General features: G+C 70.6%; 1 protein-coding gene across 1 annotated transcript; it reads right to left on the bottom strand.

The window, feature by feature from the left end:
* Window positions 1–271: 271 nt before the first annotated feature.
* On the bottom strand, window positions 272–22,659 carry SPTBN2 (spectrin beta, non-erythrocytic 2). Its single transcript, XM_030006875.2, is given in 33 exon segments — window positions 272–346; window positions 803–955; window positions 1,064–1,260; window positions 1,358–1,442; window positions 2,446–2,584; window positions 2,669–2,913; window positions 3,139–3,513; window positions 3,603–3,807; window positions 5,037–5,167; window positions 5,251–5,505; window positions 5,612–5,701; window positions 5,782–6,006; window positions 6,777–7,040; window positions 7,119–7,265; window positions 7,395–7,485; window positions 7,565–7,767; window positions 7,871–8,377; window positions 8,379–8,628; window positions 9,403–9,540; window positions 9,642–10,512; window positions 10,979–11,132; window positions 11,230–11,532; window positions 13,321–13,479; window positions 13,552–13,669; window positions 13,766–13,953; window positions 14,582–14,694; window positions 14,801–14,916; window positions 15,197–15,277; window positions 15,372–15,463; window positions 16,885–17,058; window positions 17,593–17,744; window positions 21,040–21,214; window positions 22,424–22,659. Coding segments are annotated over 32 exon segments (6,540 nt in total). The 5' UTR covers window positions 22,637–22,659; the 3' UTR covers window positions 272–346; window positions 803–871.
* Between the last annotated feature and the right edge of the window lie 79 nt (window positions 22,660–22,738).

The following is a 22,738-nucleotide window of genomic DNA, read 5'->3' as shown; positions in this document are numbered from 1 at the left end:
CCAGGCTCTCGGGGGCCGGGGGGGGCGCGGGGGGGCAGCGTGGCCGCGTGGTCGGGGGCCGGGACCCCCCCCCGAGCGCCCCCGGGGAGACCCCCCCGGGCTGGGACCCCGCTCCCGCGCCCCGTTGGTCAGCCCCGGCCCCGCTGGCACCTGTGGGGAGACGGGGGTCGTGGGTCCCCTCCCGTGGTGGGGGGGGGCACACAGAGGCATCCGGGGTTCCCCCCCCGCCTTGGTAGGGGGGTCCCGGCATTGCGGGGGGGGGGGGGTTACCTGGGCCGCGGCGCTGTCGGGGCAGATCCCGTTGACGGCCGGTGCCTCCGGCTGGCGGCTCTGCGGGGCCGGGGCCCTGGGGGGGGGCACAGGAGTAGGTGAGGGGACGGGGACCCCCCTATCACCCCGGGACCCTCCCCGTGACCCCCCTCACCCCGGGACCCTCCCCGTGACCCCCCCCCACCGTGTCCCCTCTTTCCCCAGGACCCCGATGTCCCCCCTGTCCCCTCAATGCTGGTGGTGTCTCCTGCGGCCCCCCATGTCTCCTGTGCCCCCCCCCTTCCCTCCAAGTCGCTCCTGTCCCCCTCATCTCCCCCCACGACCCCCCATTTCCCACATCCCCTGGGTCTCCCCCCCCCCGGGACCCCCATATCCCCCCGCTTTTCCCCAGTCCCCAATATCCCCAGGGTTTCCCACCAGGACCCCACATGCCCCACGGCCCCCACCCTCCCAAGCCCCCCCCCAGCCCCCAGACCTCCATGTCCCCCCCATGTCCTCCCCCCCCCCAGGCCTCCGCATCCCCGTCCCTCACCGCTGCGGCTCCCTGGTCCCCACGCCGTTCTGGGCGTCGGGGGGCACCGACGGAGGGACCCCCCCGGCCTCAGGCTGCGCGGGGGGGGGGCGTGGGCGGCCGCCTCTTCCTCGCCTCCTCTTCCTCACGCCGCCGCCGCTCCTTCTCCTCCAGCTGCGGGGGGGACGATGACACGGGGGGGGGGGTCAGCGCCTGCACCGAGCGCGCCGGGGCTCAGCTGACGGCGGGGTTCCCCCCCCGCCCCGTGCCCCCCACCCTCACCGTGGTGAGGCGTTCCAGGGCGGCGAAGCGCTCCTCCCAGGCGGCGGCCGCTTTTTGGAAGCCCTGATGGCGTTTGATGAGGTTCTCCACCTCGGCCACGCTGCCCCCCAGCTCCGCCGAGCGTACCAGGGGCTCCTGGCTGGAAAGCCAGGCCTCCGCCATGCTGGCATCCCGCCCGAACATCAGCACCTCCAGCACTGCGGGGAGACGGGGAGAAGGGGGGGGGGAACGGCGTGGATCCAGGCGTCCGGGCGGACTCAGCCCCCCAGGGGTGTCCCCCGACCCTGCGCTTACCGATCTGCAGCCAGTCCATCTTCTCCTTCCAGCGGTCCCCGATGTCCTGGCGGCGTTCCTGCAGCTGCGAGAGCTTCTCCGAGATCTGGGGATGAGGGATGGGGGCTGTGAGTGCGCGGCATGGGGAGGGGGGGCGACACGGGGATGGGGACAGGGCTGAGGACACAGGGATGGGGACAGGGATACAGGGATGGGGACAGAGAGACAGGGATGGGGACATGGGGATGGGTACAGGGACATGGGGATGGGGCTGAGGATACAGGGATACAGGGATGGGGACAGAGACATGGGGACAGAGATGGGGATGAGGATGTGGGAATGGGGATGGGGCTGAGGATACAGGGATGGGGACAGGGATACAGGGATGGGCACAGAGAGATGGGGATGGGGACACAGGGATGGGGACATGGGGATGGGGATACAGGGATGGGGACAGAGAGATGGGGACAGGGACATGGAGATGGGGATGCAGACATGGGGACGGGGACATGGGGACAGGGATACAGGGATACAGGGATGGGGACGGACATGGGGATGGGGACATGGGAATGGGGACAGGGACATGGGGATGGGGCTGAGGATACAGGGATGGGGACAACGAGATGGGGACGGGGACATGGAGATGGGGACATGGGAACAGAGCTGAGGACACAGGGATGGGGACAGAGATGTGAGCACAGAGACATGGGGATGGGGACACGGGGATGGGGACACAGGGATGGGGACACATGGATAGAGATAGAGATACGGGGATGGGGACAAGGGGACAGGGACGGGGACACAGGGGTGGGATACAGGGATAGGGACGGAGACATGGGGACAGAGACAGGGGGACAGGGAAATGGGGATGGGGGGACAGAGACGGGGATGCAGGGATGGGGACAGGGACACAAGGACGGGAACAGAGACACGGAGATGTGGATGGGGACGCAAGGATGAGAACAGGGATGGGGACAGAGGCACAGAGGCGTGGACGGGGACATGAGGCCAGTGACGGGGATGGGGACACAGGGGTGGGGACGTGGGGACGAGAACGGGGACGTGGGGCTGGGATGAGGACAGGGACGCGGGGACGGAGAAGGCCGCACCTTGTCGGCGGCGTAGTGGCCCTTGTCGAGCAGCGCGGTGCCCATGGCCACGCAGGCGTCGAAGCTGTCGGCCCGCGCCTCCACCTCCGCCTTGATGCTCTGGTGGTTCTTGATCACCAGATCGGCCGAGGACACGTCCCTGCGCCGGGGACGGGGACGCGGTCAGCGTCCCCTCGGCACCACCGCCGCCCCGGCACGTGCCCCCTTGCCCCGTCCCGCTCACCGCGGGCGCTCCTGGCCCTCGATCTGCAGGCGGACGCCGTCCATCCAGAGCAGCAGGTCCCGCACCGCCCGCAAGAAGCGGAACTTGTCGACGGTGTCGAGGAGAAGCCGGCGCCGGCCCTGGCTGCTGCCGCGCAGCTCGGCCCAGGCCTCGCTCACCGCCTGCTCGTGCCGGCGGATGTCGGCCGCCTTCTCCCCGGCGTACGCCTTCTCCAGCCGCGCCGCGTCCTCCTGCACCTGGCGCACCTGCGGGCGCACGGAGAGGAGGCTGTGCCGCGCTACGCTGCGCGGTGCCGCCCCACGCTGCGCCACGCTGGGCTGCACTGCGGCGCGCCGCGCCACGCCGCCGCGCCGCGCCGTCCTGCATCACGCTGCGCCGCGCTGCTTCGCATCGTGCCGTTTTGTGGCACGCCGCGCCGCGCCGCCGTCCTGCCCCGTGCCGCGCCGTCCCCGCCGCGCCGCGCGGCTCACCTGGGTGCTGAGGGCCTGGATGTCGTGCTCGTAGGCGGTGTGCATGCGCTGCATGGCTTCGGCCGTGTTCAGGTCGCGGCCCACCTCGTCCGGCAGCTGCTTCTGCTTGTGCTGCACCTGGGCCAGGGTCTCGCGGGCGTCGTGGTAGAACCGGTGCAGCTCGTAGGAGGCCGCCAGCATCTGCGACCGCGTGTCGATCAGCTCCAGCAGGTCGGCCCAGGCCTCATTCAGCCCGTCCTTCCACTCGGCCACCGTGGCGTTCTCTGAGTGCCCCGCCGCGATCAGCGCGTCCGCCAGCCCGTTGACGCCGTCCACCCGCTCCTGCCCGATGCTGCTGGTGTCCCGCGAGAACTCCCTGAACTTGTCCCGCAGCATCTGCGGGGAGGGGGCGAGCCGTGTCGGGGACGGCGGGGAGGGGGACACGGGGACACCCCGGCGCCCTCCCGCCCCGTCCGTCCCCGCACCGTGACGTGCTCGTAGTCCTGGCCCAGCTCGTGGGAAGCGGCCACCACCTCCCGCTCCGAGATCCACTGCTCCAGGTCGTCCACGTCGCGTTTGAGCTGGCAGAGCCGCTGGTGCTCCTGCAGCGTGGCCCGGCGCTCCTCCGCCAGGTCCTTCAGGCTGGCGTAGAGCTTGTCCACCTGGCCCTGGCGCAGCGTCAGCCGCTCGCTGCGGGCACGGCCGCCGTCAGCTCCGGTGGCACCGGCACCGGGCACCCGCTGGCGGGGGACGATGTGTGCGGGGGTGGGAGGTGTGGGGGGGGGACACGGTCCTCAGGGGACGACGGACGTGGGGACGGGAGGTGGCGGGGGGGACACGGTCCTCGTGGGATGATGGATGTGCGGACAGGAGGTGGCAGGGGGGGATACGGTCCTCGTGGGGTGATGGATGTGGGGACGGGAGGTGGCAGGGGGGACACGGTCCTCATGGGATGATGGATGTTGGGACGGGAGGTGGCAGGGGGGGATATGGTCCTCGTGGGATGATGGATGTGGGGACAGGAGGTGTCGGGGGGTACACGGTCCTTGTGGGATGATGGATGTGGGGATGGGAGGTGGCAGGGGGGGACGTGGTCCTTGTGGGATGATGGACACGGTCCTCGTGGGATGATGCACACATCGATAAGGGGTGGCAGGGGGTACACAGGGTCCCCAAGGGATGATGCTGGCAGGGACGGGAGGTGGCAGGGGGGACACGGTCCTCATGGAACGATGGACATGGGGATGGGAGGTGGCAGGGGGGACGCGGTCCTCATGGGATGATGGACGTGGGGACTGGAGGTGGCAGGGGGGGACACGGTCCTCATGGAACGATGGACATGGGGATGGGAGGTGGCAGGGGGGACGCGGTCCTCATGGGATGATGGACGTGGGGACTGGAGGTGGCAGGGGGGGACACGGTCCTCGTGGGACGATGGATGTGGGGATGGGAGGTGGCGGGGGGGGATACGGTCCTCGTGGGACGATGGATGTGGGGATGGGAGGTGGCGGGGGGGGATACGGTCCTCGTGGGATGATGGATGTGGGGATGGGAGGTGGCGGGGGGGGATACGGTCCTCGTGGGATGATGGATGTGGGGACAGGAGGTGGCAGGGGGACACACGCTCTTCTGGGATGGTGGACGTGGGGATGGGAGGTGGCAGGGGGGTACACGGTCCTTGTGGGATGATGGATGTGGGGATGGGAGGTGGCAGGGGGGGACACGGTCCTCGTGGGATGATGGATGTGGGGATGGGAGGTGGCAGGGGGACACACGCTCTTCTGGGATGGTGGACGTGGGGATGGGAGATGGTGGGGGGTCACACAGCCCTTGTAGGATGATGCAGGCGGGGACAGGGGGTGTCAGGGGACGCCCGTCCCCTGTGGGACGATGCAGGCGGACCCGGGGATGTTACCCACCTCTCGGGGTGCCCGCTGGCCACCATGTCGCGGCTCTGTGCCGAGAGCTGGTGCACGGTGTGGGCATAGTCCCGCAGCGCCTGCTCCAGCACCAAGTGCTTGCTGACCATGGCCTGGGCACTCAGCTCGTCCTGAGGAGGGGGGGATCACAGAGGCTCAGGGTGGGAGGGGGCACGGGGCTGCGGTGGGGGGGCACACCGGCCGGGAGCCGTACCTTCGCCTTCTCCTGGGACATCATGTGCAGCTCCTGCTCGCCCATCCAAGCCTCGGCCTCGGCGGCGTCGCAGTAGAACTGCTGGGCGGCGTGAGCCCGCTCCAGGCGCCGGTGCCGCAGCTCTGCCTGCAGCCGCAGCTCCTGCCAGGCTTCCCGCAGCTCCCGCACCCGCTCGGCCGGGCCCGACAGCCCCCCGCGCCGTCCCAGCAGCTCCTCCACCCTCCGCTCATGGCCCTGCAGCTCCTTCTGCAGCGTCTGGTAGCGGCGGGAGAATGGGACACACGGGGTGAGCGGGAGTGGTCCTGGGGATGGCGGGACCCCCACGGGGGCCAGCGGCGGCTGCCGGACCCCCCCGACCCACCTGGTTCTTCTTTATCAGGAGCTGGACGGAGGGCAGGTCCTTGCCGTGGTCGGTGGACACAGCCAGGGGTCTGCGCTCCTTCACCCACAGCTGGTGGGAGACGGGGGGTCAGGGGCGGTGGGGGGTCAGGGATGCCGGGGGTCCCCTCCCACGGCCGGGAGCCCACTCACGATCTCGTCCTCCAGGTCGCGGTTGAACTGGTGCTCCTCCTTGGAGGCCAGGAGCTTTCGGCAACGCTCCCGCAGCGGCTCCCGCAGCCCCAAGAACTGCTCCTCCACGGCACGGACCTGCCCCTGCACCTCGGCCGCGCTGGCGTCCTCCCGGCTGAGGGCCTGCGCCTGCGCCCGGATCGCCTCCACCTCCTTCTCCCGCACCGCCGTCTGCTTCTCCAGCATCTGCCCAGGGCGCGGGGAGGGTGAGTGACCCCGTGCCGGGCACCCCGCCGTGCCGGGCACCCTTCCCCGCACACCTCCGTCCCCTGCACCCCATCCCCACGCACCCCCTGTGCCAGGCACCCCATTCCCATGCACCCCGTCTCCTACACCCGTCCCCATCCACCCCATCCCTGTGCACCCCTGTCCTCTGCACCCCATCCTCGTGCACCCCCTGTGCCGGGTGCCCCTTCCTTCTGCACCCTTGTCCCCTGCATCCCATCCCCTGCACCCCATCTCCAGCACCCCATTCCTATGCACCCCATCTCCAGCACCCCGTTCCTATGCACCCCATCTCCTGCACCCCATCCCCTGCACCCCATTCCTATGCACCCCATCTCCTGCACCCCATTCCCATGCACCCCGTCCCCTGCACTCCGTTCCTATGCACCCCATCTCCTGCACCCTGTCCCCTGCACCCCTGTCCCCGTGCCCCCCATCCCCTGCACCCCATCTCCTGCACCCCATCCCCTGCACCCCTGTTCCTATGCACCCCATCTCCTGCACCCCATCCCCTGCACCCCTGTCGCCCTGCACCCCGTCTCCTGCACCCTGTTCCCTGCACCCCTTTCACCCTGCACCCCATCTCCTGCACCCCATCCCCTGCATCCCGTCTCCTGCACCCCGTCCCCTGCACCCTGTTCCCTGCACCCCTGTCACCCTGCACCCCATCTCCTGCACCCCGTCCCCTGCACCCCTGTCCCCCGCAGACCCCGACCCCCCGCCGGACCCACCTGCTGCTTCTTGAGCAGGATGTTGACGCTGGTGAGATCCTTGCCGTAGTCGTCGGAGCGCAGCTGGGCGTGCACGCCGGACAGCCAGCCCCGCAGCGCCGCGCAGGACTGGGCGCACAGCTCGGCGCGGTTGGCGTCGAACAGGCGCCGCGCCTTCGTCCGCGTGGTCGACTCCAGCTCGTCCCACAGCCCCCGCAGCGCCGCCAGCTTCTCCGTCACCACCGTCCCCAGCTCCGGCTTCACCGACGCCAGCTGCTGGCCCTCCTGCCGGGGATACCGGCGTCAGCGGGGCCGCGGCGGTGGGGGGTCCCGGTGCCGCGGCCTCGCCCCGGCCCCCCCCACCTTCTCCATCTTCTCCAGCCAGCCCTTGTTGGCGGCCAGCTCGGCCGCGAAGGCCTGGTGCTTCTGCCACTTGGTGTGGAGGTTGCGGGCCTCCTCGTAGGAGACGTCCTGGGCCGTCAGCATCTTCTCGTTGATCCAGAGCGTGAGCTGCCAGGGGGGAGAGCGGGAACAGGGCCATTATGCCGTGCCGGCTCCGTCCCGTCCTCGTTCCCATCTTCAGCCCGTCCTCATCCCCATCCCCACCCCATCCCCTCCCTCCCGGTGTCCCGCGCTCACCTCCTGCCCGTCCTGCAGGAACCGCTGCAGCTCCCAGTTGTCCCGCAGCCGCCCCAGCAGCTCCTGGGCCGTGTCCCGGTTCTTCTGGTGCCTGCGGCGAGGGCAGGGGGTGACGGCTGGGCCGGGGACCCCAGCGGTGAGGCTGGGCCACGATGTGGGGGTCCCCTCACCTGCTCTCCACCGAATCCACCGTCTCCTGCACCTTGTCGGCGTGGAGGCTGCCCTCGGCCACCAGCTTGCGGCCGGCGGCTACCAGCCCCTGGACACGTTCCCCGTTGGCCTCCATGGTGGCCATGAAGTCCTCGTGCTTCTTGACGGAAGCCTCGGCTCCCGGCAGCGTGCTGGGCATCTCCGTGTGCGACAGGGCGTACTCCTGCGCAGGGCAGCGGACCGGGCATCACCGCCGTCCCTCCGGCACCCCAGGGTGTCCCCCCCCCGCCGCCGGCGCCGCCGGCTTCACCTCCCCAGCCGCTCACCTGGGTGCTGAGGACGCCCTCAACCTGCTTGGAGTCACGGAGGAAGAGTTGGAAGGCGAAGGCTTGGGAGAGGAGATGGTGGCGGTTCTCCCACATCCTCCCCAGCTCCTCCCAACCCGTGTCCAGAGCTTCCAGGCGCTGGTGCAGAAAGACGTGCTGCGCGTCCGTCTGTCCCTGCGTCACCTCCCGGCCCACGGCTCGCGTGCTGCGGTAGTCGTCGCCGTAGTGGGCGATCTCCTTACGGATGCTCTCGTGCTGACTCAGCAACCGTTCGGCCTCGGCCAGGGTGGCCGGCACGTCCTCGGAGGCCACGGCCGTCTGGGTGCGGGATAGCCAGGCCTGGAAGGCGGCCAGATCCCGCAGGAAGCCCTGCAGCTTGCTGGCCTCCCCCAATGACTCCTCGCGTCGCCGCAGGCTGCGGCACAGCTCGTCCCACACCGCCTCGATGGCCGACAGCCGGGCCAGGATGGCGGGCGCCTGTTCCGGGTGTTCGGCCGCCAACTTCTCCCGCCTCGGCTCGCAAGTCCCGCACCTTGCCCTGGATGGCTTCTAGGTCGCGTTCCATGCCCGAGAGCTTGCGCTGCAGGGCCATGACGCCGGCCAGGTCGTTGCCCAGCCCCTGCGTCGACTCGATCACCTTCGTCTTCTCCCGCATCCAGGACGTGGTCTCGTTGCACTCCAGGTGGTAGTTCTGGATGTTCAGGGCCGACGTCAGCGCCTCCTTCTTCTGGTCGGCCAGCGCGCGGAACCGCTCCCACCTGCGCGGCACCGGGGTCAGGGGGAACGCCTCTGCCGGCACCGCGCCCGGAGCGGCCCACCCTGCCCGCGGATGCCCGGCCGTCCTGCCTGGAGCATCGTCCTGCCTGCCTGGAGCACCCATCCCTGCCTGGACCATCACCCTGCCTGCCTGGAGCATCGTCCTGCCTGCCTGGAGCACCCATCCCTGCCTGGACCATCACCCTGCCTGCCTGGAGCATCGTCCTGCCTGGGGCATCCCTGCCTGGAGCATCATCCTGCCTGCCTGGAGCACCCGTCCCTGCCTGCAGCACCCGTCCCTGCCTGCTGCCTGGAGCATCATCCTGCGAGCCTGGAGCATCCCTGCCCGGAGCATTGTCCTGCCTGGAGCATCATCCTGCCTGCTTGGAGCACCCGTCCCTGCGTGGAGCATCACCCTACCCACAGCATCCCTGCCCAGAGCATCATCCTGCCCACAGCATCCCTGCCTGGAGCGTCATCCTGCCTGCCTGGAGCACCCGTCCCTGCCTGGAGCATCGTCCTGCCAGCCTGGAGCATCCCTGCCCGGAGCATCATCCTGCCTGCCTGGAGCACCCATCCCTGCCTGGAGCATCATCCTGCCCACAGCACCCCTGCCTGGAGCGTCATCTTGCCTGGAGCATCCCTGCCTGGAGCATCATTCTGCCTGCCTGGAGCACCCTCCTGCCTGCCTGGAGCACCCATCTCTGCCTGGAGCTGCTGTGCCAGGACCACCCCTGCCTGCCCGCAGCACCCTGCCCGCAGCACCCGCCGCCCACCTGGCGTTGAGCTGCTCGCGGGTGGCACGGATGCTCTCCTGGTTGCGCTGGTCGGTGGCCAGCAGCTGGTCGGCGATGCGGTTGACAGCGGCCACACGGGACGCCAGGTTATTCATCTCCGGCTCCAGCGTCTCGAAGCTGCAGGCAGGGAGCGGGGACAGGGGCTCAGCGCCCACCGGGAAGGACTGGGACGTGTCGGGAAGGACCGGGAATTGGGGGGATCCGGTGCCGGCGCTCACCGCTGCTGCACCACCTCCAGGTCCTCCAGCTTGTCGGGGACGTGCATGGCATGCAGCCACTGCTCCTTCTCGCCCACCCACAGCCCGCAGGCGTCCGCCTCGCTGCGCATGGTGTAGAGGCTGAGAGCGTCCTGCAGGTCCTGCCGCCGGCGCTCGGCTCGCGCCGCCAACTCCTGGTAACGCCGCTCCAGCGCCGGCAGCCGACCGGCCGCGCCGGGAAAGTCGGCGAAGGCGGGCGGCAGGGCGCGAGCCTGTTCGTGCAGGGCGTCGATGGCGGGGCGGTGGCTCCGCACCTCCTCCTGCACCTCCCGGTGCTGCCGGGCCAGGCTGCGGGTGGAATACTCGTCGTGGCCCAGTTCGGGGCTGGACGCCAGGCGCAGGGCGTCCTCCAACCAGGCCTCCGTGTCCGCCGCCTCCGCCTGGAACTGGAAGAAGCCGGCGGCTTCCCGCAGGCGTCGCTCGCGTTCGGCCGCCAGCTCGGCCAACGCTCGCCAACGTCCTTCCATCTCCCGTACCCGCTCGGCCACCTCGGCCGCCCCTAGCCGGCCCTCGGCCGCCAGACCCCGGCCCCGGGCAAGCGCCTGCTCCAGTGGCCCCGCACGCCCGCTCAGCTCCCCGCGGAAGGCGTCGTGCTGGCTCAGCAGGCGCAGGGAGCTGGTCAGATCCCGGCCGACATCCTCGGAGGAGAGGAGACGTTCCTGCTCCCGCATCCAGGCTTCTTCCTCTCCGGTGTCCCAGAAAAATTTCCAGAGCCGCCGCGATTCCTCCAGCCGAGCCCGGCGCTGTCCCGCCAGCTCCGCCAGCTCCCGGTAACGCAGCTCCAGCGTGGCCACGCGCTCCCGCACCGCCGCCGGCTCGCAGGGCTGGTAGCCTGCGGGGACCCCCGGCAGGTCCCTGAGGGGGGCTCGGGGTGTACCGGCTACCCCGGGGGGGCTGGGGGACATCCCAGGGATTTGGGGGTCCAGGGGGCTCCAGCTGCGCCAGGGAGCTGGGGGACATCACAGGGGTTTGGGGGTCCAGGGGGCTCCGACCACCCCGGGGGGCTGGGGTCAGGGGACATCCTGGAGTTTAGGGGTCTGGGCCACTCCTGGATTTTGGGGGTCCAGGGTGCACCCGCCCTGGGGGTCTGGGGTCCAAGGTTGAGGGCTGCCCTAGGGGTTGGGGGTCTCGGGTCATCCCAGGGTCTGGGGGTTCGGGGTACACCAGCCCCCTGGGGGTCTGGGGACCAGGGTGCTCCAGCCCTCCTGGGGATTGGGGGTCTGGGACCATCCCCTGCCAGCGTGCACCGGGGGTCCCAGGGGTCCCCAGGGTCTGCGGGGTGCCCTGGCCACACTCACCCTCACCGGGCACGGCGAATCGCTGCGCCGTGGCGCTCACCGCCCGCACCCGCTCCGCCTGCGCCGCGATGTCGGCCTCCACCAGCGCGTGGATCTGCAGCAGGTCGTCCACCCCGTGCAGGTGCTTCCCCAAATCCTGCGACTGCAGCCGACCCTACGGGACCGGGGAGGGGGGGGGGACACGGCGGCGTCAGGGTCCGGCCGCCACGTTGTCCCCCCCCGGCTCCCCGTGCCCGCCGCCACGCCGGTACCTTCATCTCCTCCATCCAGTCCATGAGATGCGCCAGGTCCTGCAGCATCTTCTGCAGCTCCAGGTGCAGCAGCAGCCGCTCGCGGCGGGCGGCCACCAGCTGCCGGAGGAAATCCCAGAGCCGAACCACGTTGTCGCGACGAGTCAGGACGCGGCGGATGTCGTGGTAACGCTCGGCCTCCAGCTCGGCCGCCACTGCGCTCACCGCCTGCACCCGCTCGCTGTAAGCCACGATGTCCGTCTCGATGGCCTCATGTTTCCGCACCGCCGCCTCCACTGCCGACATGTCTGTCCCAAAGTTGTCCTGGGGGGGGGGACGGCGAGACTGTAAGGGCAGGGTAGGAGCTGGCCCCTCTGTCCCTGGGGAGCCCCAGTCACCCCGAGGTCGATAGGGGGTGGCAGTGGGGAGCGGGACCCCCAGACACCTTGGGTCCCCGGGATCGGTGGCAGTGGGGAGTGGGACCCCCGAACACCTTGGGTCCCCGGGGTTGGTGGCAGTGGGGAGCAGGACCCCCAAACACCTTGGGTCCCCGGGATCGGTGGCAGTGGGGAGCGGGACCCCCGAACACCTTGGGTCCCCGGGGTTGGTGGCAGTGGGGAGTGGGACCCCCGAACACCTTGGGTCCCCGGGGTTGGTGGCAGTGGGGAGCGGGACCCCCGAACACCTTGGGTCCCCGGGGTTGGTGGCAGTGGGGAGCGGGACCCCCGAACACCTTGGGTCCCCGGGGTCGGTGGCAGTGGGGAGCGGGACCCCCCGACACCTTGGGTCCCCGGGATCGGTGGCAGTGGGGAGCGGGACCCCCGAACACCTTGGGTCCCCGGGGTTGGTGGCAGTGGGGAGCGGGACCCCCGAACACCTTGGGTCCCCGGGGTTGGTGGCAGTGGGGAGCGGGACCCCCGAACACCTTGGGTCCCCGGGATCGGTGGCAGTGGGGAGCGGGACCCCCCGACACCTTGGGTCCCCGGGATCGGTGGCAGTGGGGAGCGGGACCCCCGAACACCTTGGTCCCTGGGGTTGGTGGCAGTGGGGAGCGGGACCCCCGAACACCTTGGGTCCCCGGGGTTGGTGGCAGTGGGGAGCGGGACCCCCGAACACCTTGGGTCCCCGGGGTCGGTGGCAGTGGGGAGCAGGACCCCCGAACACCTTGGGTCCCCGGGATCGGTGGCAGTGGGGAGCGGGACCCCCAGACACCTTGGGTCCCCGGGATCGGTGGCAGTGGGGAGCGGGACCCCCAGACACCTTGGGTCCCCGGGATCGGTGGCAGTGGGGAGCGGGACCCCCGAACACCTTGGGTCCCCGGGGTTGGTGGCTGTGGGGAGCGGGACCCCCGAACACCTTGGGTCCCCGGGATCGGTGGCAGTGGGGAGCAGGACCCCCAAACACCTTGGGTCCCCGGGGTCAGTGGCAGTGGGGAGCAGGACCCCCGAACACCTTGGGTCCCCGGGATCGGTGGCAGTGGGGGGGGAGCAGGACCCCCGAACACCTTGGGTCCCCGGGGTCAGTGGCAGTGGGGAGCAGGACCCCCGAACACCTTGGGTCCCCGGGATCGGTGGCAGTGGGGAGCAGGACCCCCAAACACCTTGGGTCCCCGGGGTCAGCGGCAGTGGGGAGCGGGACCCCCAGACACCTCGGGTCCTGGGGGTCAGTGGCAGTGGGTAGCGGGACCCCCAGACACCTCAGGTCCTCGGGGTTGGTGGCAGTGGGGAGCGGGACCCCCAAACGCCTTGCGTCCCTGGGGATGGTGGTGGTGGAGAGCGGGACCCCCGAACACCTGGGGTCCCCGGGGTTGGTGGCTGTGGGGAGCGGGACCCCCAGACACCTCGGGTCCTGGGCATCAGTGGCAGTGGGTAGTGGGACCCCCAGACACCTCAGGTCCTGGGGGTCGGTGGCAGTGGGGAGCGGGACCCCCAAATGCCTTGGGTCCCTGGGGATGGTGGTGGTGGAGAGCGGAACCCCCGAACACCTTGGGTCCCCGGGGTCAGTGGCAGTGGGGAGCGGGACCCCCGGCCACCCAGGTCCCTGGGGTCATTAAGTGGGGGTGGCAGTGGGGAGCGGGACCCCCATCAACGCAGTCCCCCCACCGACCGGCACCTGAGAGACGAGGCGCTGGTTCTCGCTCAGCCAGGTCTCCCGCATGGCCGCCTTGCGATCGAATCGCGCCGCCAGCTGCTCCAGCTTCTCCTGCCGGATGAGCTCGGTGCGCAGCGCCAGCTCCCGCTCGTGCTCCGCTTTTTCCAGCCGCTCCCAGGCCTGCCGGCACGACTCCCCGTCAGCCCCGGTACGGCACGGCACCGCGCCGCGCCGCCACCGTCCCCGTCCCACCTTGTTGATGTCGGAGATGAGTTTCCCCTCCCGCGGCACGTAGACCTTCTGGTTGTTGGCCCTCATCCGGCTCTGGACGGTGAAGAGCAGCACCTCCAGGTTGCCCTTCTCCATGAACCTGGAGAGGGGGGGGAGAGGCGACGCTGAGCCCCCCGCCGTACACCCCCAGCCCGGCCGGGGCGCGGTGGGGCCGGCGCGGGGTCGGGGGGCTCACTTGGGGGGCTTCTCGACGGTGCGGTAGGTGTTGAAGGCCTGGAGCTGGTTCTGGACGCCGGGCAGCGCGTTGGCCAACTGCCGGTCGTTGAGGGTGAGGATGGTCTGTTCGATCCAGCCCAGCAGCTCGCCCGCCAGCTCCTCGTACTTCCCCACCAGCTCCTCCGCCTCCCGCGCCGCGTCCAGCACCTGCGGCGCCGGCCGTCTGTCCATCTGCCGTCCGTGTCCCCCCCCTTCCCTGCTCCGCCGGCCCCGGCTCATCCCGCCAGCCATCTGCCCGCCACCTGCCCGCGCTCCGTCCTGCCGGATCCCTGCCCGGCCGTCTGTCCGGCCGGCCGTCGAGCGTCCACCTCCTCCCTCCAGCCGCCCGTCTGTCTGTCCATCCGTGTGGGCGCCCATTCGGCTGTCTGTCCATCTCCTCTCTCCCTCCCTCTAGCCGGCCGGCTGGCCGTCCATCCGTTTGGGCACCCCTCTCCATCCGTCTCTCGGTCCATCCCTTTGTCCTCCTCTCCATCTAGCTGTCCATCCTCTCTCTCTGTCTGTCTGTCCATCCATTTGGGCGCCCATTCAGCTGCCTGCCCATCTCCTCTCTCCATCTGCCTGTCTGTCTGTCCACCCCTTGGTCCTCCTCTCCATCCAGCTGTCCATCTCCCCTCTCTCTCTGTGTCTGTCCATCCCTTCGGGCCCTCATCCATCTTCTTCCTCCATTCCTCTGTCCCCCCGTTCACCTCTCTGCCCCTCTCTCCCTCCCTCCAGCCCTCCGTCCGTCCATCTGTCCGCCCGTCCGTCCGTCCGCCAGCCCCTTCTGCCCCGTCACCTTCCCGATGCGCTTCCCCTCCACCGCCAGCGCCTTCATCTTGGAGAAGTAGTGGTAGAAGGTGGCCACGTAGGTGATGATGGACTTCTCATCCGGCTGGTCCACGTTGACGTCTGCGGGGAGCAGAGTGCGGGGGGTGAGTGTGGCCGGCCCCCGCAGCCCCCCGTACCCCCCACAACCCCCCCGCAGCCCCCTCACAGCCCCCCAGCTCCTCCTCACCCTCGGGATCCAGCAGCTTGGTCAGACCGAGCTCACGCTCGGCCAGGTTGAAGGCGCTTTGCAGGTTGTAGTGCGCGTTGCATCGCCGCAACGCGTCCATGTCCACCAGGTCCGGCCTGGGCAGCGGGAGAACCTCAGCCCCACAGCCCCTGCCCCACGGCTCGCCCCGCACCCCACATCCCCATCCTGCACCCCGCGTGCTGCGCCCCACGTCCTGCATCCCGCATCTCGCATCCCCCCATCCCGCATCCCACACAGATGTCACCGTGTGCCCCACGGCCCCTGCCCCACGGCCCCTGCCCCACACAGATGTCACGTCCCCTGCCCTGTGCCCCACGTCCCCTGCCCCACGTCCCCTGCCCCACGCCGCCACCGCCGTGCCCCCCCCTGCCCCACCTGTGCTTGTGGATGATGGCGTTGAAGGCCAGCCCGTCCCGCCAGCTCGTGGTGAAGTTGTGCACGTTCACGTTCGGGTACCTGCCAGGCGCCAGGGTGAGGGCTCAGCCTGGGACCCCCAGGACCCCCCGGGATCCCCCAGGACCCCCCCCGGGACCCCCTGCCCCACGGTCACCCTGCCGTCTTCATCTGGCACCAGAGCAGCAGCGCATCCTTGGCCGACTTCTTCTCCTTGTTGTCCTCTGTCTCCACGCTGATGTCCTGGATCTGGGGGGGGGCAGCATGGGGTGAGGGGGGGGGGCCCGGACCACCCCACGGCTGGGGATGGGGATTGGGGGGCTCCCAGCTGGGGCAGGGGCCTCCAAGGTGGGGGCACAGACCCACAGCAGGTGCAGGGACCCCATAGCGGGTTCGGACACCCCCACAGCAGGTGCAGGGACCCCTGCAGTGGGTGTAAGACCCCCATGGCACATGCAGGAACACCCATGGCAGTGGCAGAGACCCTCATGGTGGGTGCAAGACCCCCATGGCAGATGCAGGGGCCCCTGTGGCAGATGTAGGGACCCCTGCCATAGATGTAGGGACCCCGCAGCAGGTGCAGGGACCCCCAGAGTGGGTGCAGGACCCCCGTGGCAGATGCAGGGACACCCATGGCAGAGGCAGGGACCCCCGCGGCAGAGGCAGGGACCCCCACAGTGGGTTCAAGACTCCCGTGGCACATGCAGGGACCCCTGCGGCAGATGCAGGACCCCCATGGCAGATGCAGGACCCCCGTGGCAGAGGCAGGGACCCCTGCCGTAGATGTAGGGACCCCGTAGCAGGTGCATGGACCCCCATGGTGGGTGCAAGACCCTCATGGCACATGCAGGGACCCCCGTGGCACATGCAGGGACCCCTATGGCAGATGCAGGGACCCCTGCCATAGATGTAGGGACCCTGCAGCAGAAGCAGGGACCCCCACAGTGGGTGCAAGACCCCCGTGGCAGATGCAGGGACACCCGTGGCAGAGGCAGGGACCCCCGCGGCAGAGGCAGGGACCCCCACAGTGGGTGCAAGACCCCTGTGGCACATGCAGGGACCCCCACAGCAGATGCAGGACCCCCATGGCAGAGGCAGGGACCCCCATGGAAGCTGCAAGACCCCCGCGGCACACGCAGGGATCCCTATGGCAGATGCAGGGACCCCCGCAGCAGAGGGAGGGACCCCCATGGCAGATGGAGGGACCTCTGCCATAGATGTAGGAACCCCGCAGCAGATGCAGGGACCCCCACAGTGGGTGCAAGACCCCCGTGGCAGATGAAGGGACCCCTGCAGCAGAGGGAGGGACCCTCATGGTGGGTGAAAGACCCCCATGGCAGATGCAGAGACCCCCATGGAAGCTGCAAGACCCCTGTAGCACATGCAGGGATCCCTAAGGCAGATGCAGGGACCCCCGCGGCAGAGGGAGGGACCCCTGCCGTGGATGTAGGGACCCCGCAGCAGGTGCAGGGACCCCCATGGTGGGTGCAGGACCCCCGTGCAGATGCAGGGACACCCGTGGCAGAGGCAGGGACCCTCACAGTGGGTGCAAGGCCCCCGTGGGAGATGCAAGGACCTCCACAGCAGCTGCAGGGACCCCCGCGGCAGAGGCAGGGACCCCCACGGAAGCTGCAAGCCCCCCCCCTCCGCTGCCCCGGGGGTGGCGGTACCTGGAAGCGGAGGATGATGGTCCAGACGAGGCCGAGGGTGAGGCGGTGGTTGCCGTCCACGATGTCGTGGGAGCCCACGTTCTCCAGGTGAACCCGCTGCTCCTTGAGGAACTGCAGCGCCTTGTCCACGTTCTCCAGGCAGTGGATCCGCATCCGGCCCTTGGTGGGCTTGGGCTGGACGGGGCAGGGGCAGGGGTCAGGCCCCCCCCCCCGGCACATGGGGAGGGGGTCCCGGGGGCTGGAGGTGCCGGGGAGGGTCACTGGGGGTGGTGGGGTCCCAGGGAAGGGGTGCTCGGATGCCAGAGTCTCAGGAAAGGGGGTCCTGGGTCTGGGGGTCCTGGGGAAGGGGGTGCCTGGAGGTCCCAGGGAGGAGGTCCCAGTTCTGGGGGTCGTGGGGAAGGGGGTGCCTGGGGGGTCCCAGGGAAGGGGTCCCAGGTCTGAGGGTCCTGGGGAAGGGTATGCCTGGGCTGTCCTGGGGAAGAGGTCCCAGGTCTGAGGGTCCTGGGGAAGGGGGTGCCTGGGGGGGTCCTGGGGAAGGGGTCTGGGGTTTGGGGGTCCCGGAGAGGGTTGCCCCAGCACTGGGGTCCCACAGAAGGGGCACCCGAACACCGGGAGTCCCAGGGGAGTGGGTGCCTGGGTGTTGCGGGGATGGGGTGCCCACCCACGGGGGTCCCTGGGGGGGGGTGTGGGTGGGGGGTCCCCACTCACCAGCTGCTCCCCCGAGAGCACCTCCAGCAGGCGCAGCAGCATGCGGCCGTCCCGCAGGTCGCTGTACAGGTCCCCCAGCCGGCAGGTCCCCCGCGCCAGGTGGGAGTTCACCCATTTGGTGAAGGTCTTCTTCTGCACCGCTTCGCGCTCATCTGGGGGGGGGGATGTCAGCGTGGGGGGGGGGGTCCAGAGACCCCCCCCCCCCCACCAGAGACCCCCCTCCCAGCTGGAGTTGGGGGGCCAGGACCCCCAACCCAGGGCAGCACCGTGAGGCCGGGACCCCCATCGGTGGGACCAGAGAGACAGGTAACCCACCACCCCCCCCCCCAGCTGGGGGCCCAGGGGTCCCGGCCCCCCCCCCCAAACCCAGGGGACCCAGGCGTTTGGGGACCCCCCGATGGGGGGCGGGGGGGGGGCTGGGGGGTGCTCGGCTCCCCGTGACAGCCGTGCCCGGCGCCGGCCCCCGGATTAGCGGTAAGAGGATTTGGGGCTGGACCATGGGGGGGCTGGGGGGGGTATTGGGGGGTTTTGGGAGGCTGCAGGGGGGCTAGGGGGGGGGATTCGGGGGTTTTGGGGGGCATTAGGGGGTTTTGGGGGGCCGCAGGGGGTTTTGGGGAGCTCTGGGGGGGGCCTGGGGGGGATTGGGGGGTTTTGGGGGGGCCGCAGGGGGGCTGGGGGGGGGGATTGGGGAGTTTTGGGGGGCCATGGTGGGTTTTGGGGGGGGAGATTGGGGGGTTTGGGGGGGCTGTGGGCAGGGCGGGGGGGGATTGGGGTGTTTTGGGGGGCCGCAGGGGGTTTTGGGGGGCCATGGGGGACTGGGACAGCTGGAAGATGCCCAGGGCAAAGGCACACACGTGTGCAGCGCAGCCCAAAGCTCAGCACCACGCACACACGTGTGCGCTGCTGACCGGGACCCACCGCCACGCACACGCGTGTCCACGCACACCCCCCCCCCAACACACACACACGCGTGCACACCGCCAGCCGGCAGGTGCCGGGGTGGGAGGCACGCGTGTGCAGGGCCGGCGGTCAGGTGCGTCGCACACGCGTGTGATCAGGGGTGCGAGGTACCGGGCGGGCACCGTCAGCCGAGCGGCCGCCACGCAGGGTCACGGCGCACACGCGTGTGCGTGTCACGGGGAGGGGGGGACAGGGTCCAGCTCGGGGGGGGGGGGGGGGCACACGTGTGCCACCGCCGCCCCCCCCCCAGCCCCTGTTTGCTCAGCCGAGGCTGGAGCAGACTCCAGCCCCTGGGGACGGTGTCGGGGGGGGGACGGACACGCAGCCGGACGCCTGGGTGTCCCCCCCCCAGACACTGGGGTCCCCCCCCAGACACCTGGGTCCCTGCTGCTCCCAGGGGGTGTCGTCCCCCCCCCCGTTTGAGGGGTCCCAGGCACCCACCACCAGCCCCTCCCCACCCAAGCAGCCGGGTGCACCCCCCCACCCCAAAAGGGACCCAGGTATCTGGGGGCGTCGGGCGTCACCCCCCCCCGCGGGGTTTGGGTGTGCCGGTTTCGGGGTGCGGGGGGGGGGTGTGTGTGTGCAGTGGTTTCAGGGAGGCTCGTGGGAACCTGGAGGGATCTATAGGGTCTGGGGGGGGGATGGGACAGGGGATGGGGTGGGAGGGCAGCTGCAGCGTCGGGGGGGGGACGGGACCCAGAGGGACTGGGGGGGGGGTACCTATAGAACCTCAAGGGACACCCGTAGGGTCCTGGAAAACACCTATAGGGCTCAGGGGGGGAGACAGAGTGACTTTGGGGGGGGGCAGAGGGTCCGGGGGGGGGGCACAGAGGGACTTGGGGGGCACAGATGGGGCCTACGGGGACGGGGGGGGGGACCCAGGGGGACCGGGAGGCCCTGGAAGGGGGGGGCCCAGCACAGACCGGGGGTCCCCGTCCCCCTGGGGGGGGTCCCCCCCCTCCCGGGGGGGGGGGCCTGTCCATCCCCCCCCCGTCTCACCTTGGAGCTGCTTGAAGCGGAGCTGGGCCGGGCTGGCAGCGGCCGGGCAGAGCCGGGGGGCGGCGGGGGGCACGGGGGGGCGGCGGGCCATGGCGGGGGGGGGGGGGACACGGCGGGGGGGGGGGGAGAGCGGGGTGCCGTGGGGCCCGACACCGCGGCGGGGCCGGGAGGGCGAGGGCGGCGCCGGGATTTATGTCGGAACAGGTCGGACGGCTAAGCGTGCGCACGCGTGTGCGCCCGGGCACGCGTGTGCGCGAAGGCACGCGTGTGCGCACAGCGGTCGCGCGTGTGCCCGCATCCCGTCCGCAGGCGCACACGCGTGACGGGTGGGCGCGCCGGCGGCCGCACACGCATGTGTCCCCCGTCTCTGCGCGCACACGCGTGCGTGTCCGTGCGCGTGCGGCTGCGGGCACACGCGTGTTCACGGGCGTGCGCGCCCGTGCAGCCGCGTGCACCTGCGCCCTCGTGCACGCGGCTGCGTGTGCACCTGCGTGTGCACAACCCGGGGGGGGGGGTGTCACTCGCACGCCTGCGTCCCCTGAGCTCCACCAGCGCCGCTGCCCCCCCCAGGGACCCCGACCTCCTTCCTCCTGCCCCCCCACCCCGGTTTTTTTGGGTGCCCCCCCCCATTCTAGGGTGCCCCCCCATGTGAGGGTGTGTCCCCCCCGTGTTTTAGGATGTCCCCCCCCAAAACTTTTGACGTCCCTCCCTATTTTGGGATGCCCCCTCCTATTTTGAGGTGCTCCCCCCTGCTTTTGGGGTCCCCCCCCTGTTTTGAGGTGCTCCCCCTTGTTTTTGGGGTCCCCCCCGTTTTGAGGTGCTCCTTGCTGTTTTTAGGGTGGCCCCCATCTTTTGAGTGGTCCCCCTTGGTTTTGGGCTGCCCTTCCCTATTTTGGGGTGCTCCCCCCTGCTTTCGGGGTTCCCCCCCCATTTTGAGGTGCTCCCACTTGTTTTAGGGGTGCCCCCCTGTTTTGAGGTGCTCCCCCTTGTTTTGGGGGATACCCTCCCCTGTTTTGAGGTGCTCCCTGCTGTTTTTTAGGGTTCCACCCAACCTTTTGAGGTGCTCCCCTTTGGTTTAGGGGTGCCCTCCCCTATTTTGAGGTGCTCCCCCCTGCTTTTGGGGGTACCCCCCATCTTTTGAGGCTCTCCTCTTTGTTTTTGGGGTGCTCCCCCCTGTTTTGAGGTGCTCCCCCTTGTTTTGGGGGCCCCCCCCGCCTCGAGGTGCCCCCTGCTGTTTTTAGAGCACCCCCCCCACCTTTCGAGGTGCTCCCTTTTGTTTTAGGGCTGCCCCCCCTATTTTGAGGCGCTCCCCCCTGCTCTTGGGGTACCCCCCCACCCTCCCCACGTCATCCCCCTCCCCGCTCCCCATTTTGGGGCGCTCCCCCATGTTTTTACCTTTCCCCCTTGCAGCTTTAGCGGGGAGTGTATGTGTCCACACACCCCCGCCCCCTATTTTTTGGGGTCCCGTGTGTCCCCCCCGCCCCGTACCGGCCAGCGCCTTGATGCGGGAGCGCTCGAAGCGTCGGGCCGAGCTGCCTTCATGGTCGCCCTCCTCCTCCTCCTCCTCGGCCCCGTCCCAGCGGTTGTTGACGTCGCCGTACTGCCGCTGCAGCTCCAGGCTGTCGTAGGCTGGGGGGGACAGCATGGCCGCCCTGGGGGGGTCCTGCCACCGGGGGGGGGGTCCTGGCACTGCGGGGGGGTGTCCTGTCACTGGAGGGGGGGGAGGTCTTGTCACTTTGGGGGGGGGGGGGTCCTGGCAGTGGGGGGGTGGCACACGGAGGGGGGACGGTGCAGGGCAGGTGCAGGAGAGTGGGGGGGGGGGAAGGAGCCGCTCCCCCCCAATCTCATCTCCCCAGGGACCTGTCGTGTCCCCCCCGAAACTGTGGGGGACCCCCCCGATCCAGTAGAGGGACCCCAGCCCTGACGAGGGGGCACAGGGCACCCACAGAGGGACCCCCCCCCTCCTCCCTAGGGACCCCTGAGCACCCAGAGACCCCCCCCCGGATCCTTCCTAGTGACCCCTGACCCCCCCACGGACCCCCCCAAGACCCTCCCATCCTTCCTAGTGACCCCCAACCCCCCTAAGAACCCCACCGCTTCCTACCGACCCCTGACCCCCCCAAGAACCCCCCCCACCCCTGACTCCCCCCCAAGACCCCCCCATCCCTCCTAACGACCCCCAACCCCCCCCGAACCTCCCCTCCTCTCTAGCGACCCCTGACCCCCCTCAAGACCCCCCCCCCAATCCTCTCCGGCCACCCCGGACCCCCCCCCAGGGACTCCTCAAGACCCCCCCCCCATCCTCCCGTCCCCGGGGGGGTCCCCGTGTCCCTGTGTGTGTGTCCCCCCCACCTTTTCCCCCCCCCCCCCCCCCCGCGCCGGCTCCGGCCGGCAGCTAATGCTCTTAGTGCGGGGATCAGCGGCCGCCCCCCCCGTCCCCCCCCCCCCCCGTGCCGGGGCCCTTGGGGGGGGGGGCTGGGCACGCGTGTGCGGGGCGCAGGGCACCAACACGCGTGGGGTTTGGGGTCTTTTTTTTGGGGGGGGGCCCCGCAGCGCTGGCGGGACCCCGGGACAAAGCGGGGGGGGGGCTCTGCCCGGCGCTGCGGGGAGCGGAGCGGCTGCCGCAGTGCCGGGGGGGGGGGGGGTGTGCGGGAAACGAGGGGGGGGGGACACGACGACGGGGACCGGGGAGGGATGCGGGGCCGGGGGGGGGGAGGAAGATGCGGGGCCGGGGGGATGCGGGGCCCGGGGGGAGGGAAGATGCGGAGCCGGTGCGGGATCGGGGGTCGGGTCGGGGCGGGGGGGGGGGCTCCTCTCCCGGTGTTTGTGTGTATGTGTGTGCCCCCCCCCCGCCGCCCCGGCCCGGTCCTACCTGCGCGCTGCGGTGGCGGAGCGGGCTGAGGCCGCGGCAGCTCATCACACCCGCGGACGGCGCGGCCGGGAGGGGCGGGGCGGGGGGCGGGGCCAGAGCGGCACGGGGGGGCGGGGTCACCTGGAAGAGGGAGGGGGTTGGAGGAGGCCGTCGCCATGGTAACGCAGGCCGGCGCCTCCGCCGCGCGGGGGGGGGGGGGGGGGCGGTTGCCATGACGACGGCGCCCGGTGGCCCCGCCCGGGGGAGATCGGTCGCGCTGCCCCCCCCCCGCCCGTTGCCATGGCGACCCGCCCCGCCCCCGAGGGGGTCGCCGGC

The sequence above is a fragment of the Aquila chrysaetos genome, unplaced genomic scaffold (genome assembly GCF_900496995.4).
Source record: "Aquila chrysaetos chrysaetos unplaced genomic scaffold, bAquChr1.4, whole genome shotgun sequence".
NCBI lineage: Eukaryota > Metazoa > Chordata > Aves > Accipitriformes > Accipitridae > Aquila > Aquila chrysaetos.
The sequence above is the reverse complement of the archived record's forward strand: the minus strand, read 5'-3'. Positions and strand labels throughout refer to the sequence as shown.